This window comes from Medicago sativa, chromosome 6, assembly GCF_051527215.1.
Source record: "Medicago sativa cultivar Bolivia chromosome 6, Bolivia_mono, whole genome shotgun sequence".
In the NCBI taxonomy this organism is placed as follows: Eukaryota; Viridiplantae; Streptophyta; class Magnoliopsida; order Fabales; family Fabaceae; genus Medicago; species Medicago sativa.
The window spans coordinates 68,990,541-68,996,753 of NC_140754.1; the positions used below are offsets into that span (position 1 = coordinate 68,990,541).

The 6,213-nt window shown below is 34.6% G+C and overlaps 1 protein-coding gene and 1 long non-coding RNA gene across 4 annotated transcripts; both read right to left on the minus strand.

The window, feature by feature from the left end:
- Window positions 1-2,023: 2,023 nt before the first annotated feature.
- Window positions 2,024-2,866, minus strand: LOC146916518 (uncharacterized). The gene has a single exon (XM_085721662.1). The coding sequence runs from the start codon at window positions 2,864-2,866 to the stop codon at window positions 2,024-2,026; it is 843 nt and encodes a 280-aa protein (XP_085577788.1).
- A 575-nt stretch (window positions 2,867-3,441) lies between these two features.
- On the minus strand, window positions 3,442-4,627 carry LOC146916519 (uncharacterized). Of its 3 annotated transcripts, none has more exons than XR_015015099.1 (3): window positions 4,499-4,627; window positions 4,309-4,403; window positions 3,442-3,478 (listed from the first exon to the last, which is right to left on the minus strand). It is a non-coding gene; the product is annotated as an uncharacterized LOC146916519 (long non-coding RNA). The 3 variants fall into 3 exon arrangements; XR_015015097.1 differs by lacking the exon at window positions 3,442-3,478 and adding an exon at window positions 3,599-3,642; XR_015015098.1 differs by lacking the exon at window positions 3,442-3,478 and adding an exon at window positions 3,904-3,999.
- Between the last annotated feature and the right edge of the window lie 1,586 nt (window positions 4,628-6,213).

Below are 6,213 nucleotides of genomic sequence, written 5' to 3' on the forward strand. Positions count from 1 at the left end.
TTTAATAATATGTCGTTTATTTAGTTAGTTTCTGTTCGCGATCTAGTTTTGTTAGTCTACGTTTATTTATGTAGTAGACACAATCCTAGATTAGATACGTAGGTTGTGATAGGGCCTAACATTGTTATTACTATCTGGATGCTTATATCTTGATATTTATGTCCTTATAATAATAATAATTATCTGTCTAGGAAGTAAGTAGTTTATAACTAGCGAAAGATACCGAAAGCAAGTTGACCCTAGTAGTAAGTACTTAGGAGGTGACATTACCAATACTGAGTAAAATCTACTGAAACTAGGAGGTAACTAGTTAGAGATTAGGGAAACAAGTGGTTGCTTGAAGGAAATAAACTGAAACTTAATAGAACCATTCTTCTTGAAACTTGGTAAGGTAGACGTTAATAGGGTTGTCCGTTTGTAGAACAACCGAGAGGGAGAGTGTGAGTTGAGATACCTAAGATTCATGGATGGGTTAGCCTAATGGAACTTTGGCACTTCATACCCCACACGTAACTTCATGTTTCAATTACCTTTGAATTAACAAGACCCCGCACATAAAGATCACCATGTGACCAGCATGTGCAGTTAGCCATCAAAATGATAGCCTTTAATCAACTAGGAGAGTAAGACCCCGCACGTAATGATCACCGTGCGATAAAAAGGTGCAACTTGGCGATCAAGTAGGGTAGAAACGTCCCACAACATCATCTTTTTTTTTTTTTGCTAAGCAAGGAGTAATGGCAGACATCGGGAGGAAAAACCGACATACCAACTAGATTGACATCTGGGAAACCACCGTCCTATGCCGCCAAACTCTAAAATTTTATTAAAAAAAGGAAAAAAAAATATACAAGAAGAGGGGGGACTAGGCCAAAACCCTCAGAAGAAAAACAAACAAAAAAAGCTGAAAAAAACTACTACAGACTAAGAAAATCTGTAGTTAAACAAACCAACTCTATCACGAAGAAATCCATATGCAACTGACGATCAGCCGGAAGAGTATCTAACCAAATAGAACTTTAAATCCCATGACCCATAATCGTCAATTTGTCCGCACAGCTGATACGGACATCCCAATATAACAAAATCATTTGGAAGATGGAAGAGCACCCTTTTCGCGGGTTTGATAGGACGTGCCAAGGACTTGCTTTTTACGAGTTTGCTTCTGCGCCTTAGTAAGAACTTGAGTGAAGCCTTAATCTGCCATTTGTTGATCATATTCACGGATTCTGGCCCATAAATCAAGACCATCTTGAATGTTCTTGCTAACATATTGTTGTACGGGTGGGACCGGAACCGATAAATTTACCTCTGCCTCATCTGTGATATTGTTTGTTGCGTGTTGGAATAGAGAGGGCTCCCCATCAACAGCCGCAACACCTACTTTACAAGCATCAACAGACCCTTCAGCAGGTGTGACCACATGAATTTCTTCACGTGAATTCTCTGTTGGCACATTCGGTCTGAATACCTGTGCTGAATGTTCCAAAGCCATGACATCAAAGGATGAATGTTGCTGTAATGCGACACTTGCACTATCTTGTTGTGGTTCAGCTTCTGCATTAGTGATTTCCTCAAGTACATGAACAGATGTGGCAGGCAGCTTGTCTTGACGGATGTCTGAATCAACATTTTCTTAAGTGAAGGTAATGGCCTCAGGCTCTCTGTGCATCTTGGCAGCTGTAGGAGTTGAAATATCCACCGTAGTGTCAACATTACCTGCTATAGTTTCTCCAATCTCTAACGATTCATCCTCCAAATTGTGGTGCACACCTTCTGCATCAGCCATGTCAGATTGTTGCATAATATCTTCATCTATCGTGATCAATTGTTGTACCTCCGCCTCTATTGTTTCTTGTTGATGTGCCGAATTGTTTTGTGCTTCCATAACAGGGACTGTTGTGTCAATTATTTTCTGTGGTGCTTCAAAAGCTTTAGAGGACCCTATACCTGACGGATTGTCCTTTATAGGGACCCAATTGTGCTTCTTTATTGGAACTGGATTTTTCCCCTGAACAATTGTTTATTTGTGCGCGTTCTCCTCCTCCCTAGGGTACAACCATCGACACGCCGAAACATCGTGACCTATGGTTTGACAATGAGTACAAAAGTATGGTAACCACTCATAGGCCACCTCCAGAACAAATGCATAACCCTCTCTCTCCACCGTGATTTCAAGAAAGAGCTTTCTGGAAAAGTCGATGTCAACAAGTATGCGAGCATAGTGACCATAGATGCGCTTGGAGGTCGCATTATCAATGAATAAAGGAGTGCCCACCGCACTCGCAATTTCCCGAAGCGTCCTATCCATCCAATACTCTTGTGGCAGCTCCAAAAGTCTAATCCACACTTGCGCATGAGTGTTCCGTTGTTTATGCATGTTGAAGTCTTTTGTCCATTCAAACAGTCTAAGAATGCCTGGCTTTAGATTGACAGTTCCTAGCGCCCATACCATACGCATATCACCCTCTGAGGAAAAAAAGAATTCATAGTATCCCCTCCCTAAAGGCGTCATGGACCATTCTCCCGTCGTATTCCATTGTTTCTGTAGCTTCGAATAGATTTCCTTTGTAGTGTAGGGTTTGTCTCCTTTATTCAGTACCAACCTACCACGGAGGTTACGCTTGCAAACAGCCATACCCTTTTCATACACTTCTTGTGAGATATGGATGCTAACGGATTCACCGCGAATTTGGGGTTGCGGTAAATTATCATTAGTGGATGTCGTCGGAGCTGAAGATGATGTTAAAGCTTGCGCAAATGATATTTTTTGCACCGGTCTGGGAGGAGCCATCGCTGCACCCGTAGGACTCACCGTAATTTTTTGCACCGGTGCGGCCAGCTCAGCCTGCCAATCAAAGGCCATGGCCAGGCTGCTGTTCAAATCGAATTATGTTGTTGAAGAACACGCGTGATTTCCACTTGAAGAAGAATTCCAATTGAATGGAACACGTGAAGGAAATTGTTTCCAAAACCAAGCACCACGTTGAATTCCACAAGGGGCTACACCAATCGAAAATCACAAGAGCAGGATTGATTAATGAAATTTAGTTGAAGAATGTTTGAAAGTATGAAAGCGGCGCTCATGCTAGTAGAGAACCCTAGCAGAGCATAATTATTTTTATCATAGAATAATATTATACAAATCAAACATAAATGGGGGGATATGAAGAATCCTCTAACCATTGTTACATTTCTACAACCAAAAACTGGTAATGCTCTGTTACAAACAGATAAAAATTGCAAATCTCTTAATCCTTATCTTTTTATTTTATCGTCAAACTTAAAATAAGTAACGCGAGTTGTTTGGACGAAACGACAATCCCTGTGGATACGATACTCACTTATCACTTTATTACTTAGCAAACGATTTGGTACACTTTCCTAATCCGACCATCAACAATCCATATGACCCGTTCGTCGCACGGATCGAAAGTCTAGTGATAACAATAATGTGATAACTCATAAGTTTGCAAACCTAAAAAAATAAAATAACATAACAAAAAAATTCATAGGAATTTAATAAAACCAATAAGACACTAAAAAAAATAAAGCAATGCACATGTCATCGACTCCTCCACAATTGATCCACCATCTATTACTAGCCATGTCATTTGGAGTATAATTTTCAGTCAAGTATGTCTACAATAAGAAACGTAAAGAAGATGTTAGTACATCTTAAATTCTGTTAAGAGAATAAGCCTTGAGTAGATGAGCACACACAAAACATAATTCAACATATAAAGCATCAAAACATTCATATCAACGAAGTAATAGATAATATAACATACGACAATCTGATTCTCAACATGCATTATTAAAAATCATGTGGTGCATTCTAAATTCAGAAAAATATAAAATAAGATGTTAACAATATCTCATATGCAAATTGTAACACCATCACTGATTTCAATATCCTCACAGTGTGCATTCCAAATGAAAAGATACTATTTGGTGACTATTCAAGGTAGTTGTACAAAGAAATCCTCAAGATAACACCTGAAAGTGTAATTTTGAATAATCATTTACTCTTTTGAGTTTCAAAACTGAATTCTATGTTTCTTAGATGATATATCAAAGACATAAGTCAAAAATAACCTTAAACAACTATATGCCATTAAAAAAAATGAAGGTTATTACAACACTTTGTAATCATAATCAACAGGTTTCTACAACTATCAAATAAGTTGAAGGGTCAGAGAAGTAGTATATGGATTTGTGAAAGAAATCATAAGAGTAACAACATTATGATAAACAAAGAAAATAAAACGATTAAAAAAAAAAATACAGAATAATTTCAGTACCTACCTTTTATTTGCACCAACATTCAAGTAGACTACAATCAAGGATTTTATCCTTGGGACATGGTATGCGTTGAAAAAACATGTGATAATCATGCTTTCCTGAAATCTAAAATAAAATCAAAGAAATACTATTTCGAAAAGAGGAGAAATGTTTTGCATAGGATAAATACAAAAGAATAGGACAATGAGCTTACCACCAACATTGATAATAACAAGAAATAGAGAAACAAAAAGGGGCGAACAAACTTGAGAATTCCAACCATTTTTCCCACTCAACAAGTAGAAATTCGTTGATCAATTTATATAGTAAAAAACATTCTGCTATATTTACTTGCAAGAAACCCTTTATTAAAATTTAACTTATTTTTAAATGTCTTTTGAATACATTGATGTATCATGCTTGTCCCTATGGCACATGTGATTGATCACTTGATCTTACAATAGAGAGGAAAGTTCAAAAAAAAAAAAAAAATAAATAGTGTAAAGGGTGGAAATTTTTTATTGTAGGAGTAACACACCAATGAGAAGATAACATCTCTATGTATTAATCAAAAGTCAGGGGTTCAAATCAATGAAAGCATAATTAAACTTTAGAATATCAACATAATTTATTAAATATAATTTTTTTGACTATTATATATGTAAGAAATCTCATGTTATCTAGTTCAATTAAAATAATTATCATATGCCTCTAAATTATATAGAGAAATCATATTTATCCCTTTTCTTCCCTCAATTGATAACTCCTTATTAAAGATTTGAGCTAAAATCTTTACCAACATAATAGTTAATTTTTTTTTCAACCATCATTTCATTATTATTATTATTATTATTATTATTATTATTATTATTATTATTATTATTATTATTATTATTATTTCTTTTATGGTTTCTAACGTGTCTTTTTTTTTTTTGTGATATATATATATATATATATATATATATATATATATATATATGAGTTTTGCAAGAAGACACATTTTATGAAGGTGTTTTTTAGTAAAGTTATAACTAAAAAGTGGAAATCACACCAAGACACCTTCATGGGTGACTTCTAGCAAAACCCTATATATATATATATATATATATAGGGTAATGCTATAACACGCCCACCCTTTTTCATGAAGGTGTGCATTAGCAACATCAACCTTTTTGTTTTGGACAAAAATACCCATTCTCTCTTTCTACATTTGGGATTAAATACATGTGTTTTAAAGACATTTCACCATTTCTATTAACATTTTTTCTCTCTTGCTCTTAAACAAACCACTGTGTTGCAGGTTAGGAAACGAAGAAAACTTTTTTACTGATTTTTTTTTGTCCTACCGATTAATGAACATATATCTCCTTGACTCTAAGATTTTAGCCTGTGCAATGTTGGCCTTAATTAATGCACCTTTTTTTCTCTCTCTTATTAACCTTTCTAACCTATTCTCTATCATATTAGTTAGGTGAGAACTACATTACCCTCTCTTGTTTAGGGGGTAATTTACCCTCTCATGATATTAACCAATCAAAATGTAATATGCATAGACAACATTAAATGTCAAATATATGAATCAATTTTTTCTAAAAATAAAAAAGTTCATCTTAATCATAAGGTAACTTTTAATACTTTTAATTTTTATTTAGAGTAAATTACACTCCCCTCCCCTCTTATGTTAAAATATACACTTCCCTCCCTTTAAAAATAAAATCTACACTCCTTTCCTTCTAAGATGCTTGAATTACAACCCTCTTCCTTAATAATTAAATATGTACTACACTTTAATCTATTTTAACATAAATAAATATTTTTATGATATATACTAATTTTGAACCACCATTTAAGAAAAATAAATTCATTTCTTTATAATTTAAATATCAATGGTAATTAAACTTAAATATTTTGCTATTAAGTTTATAATTT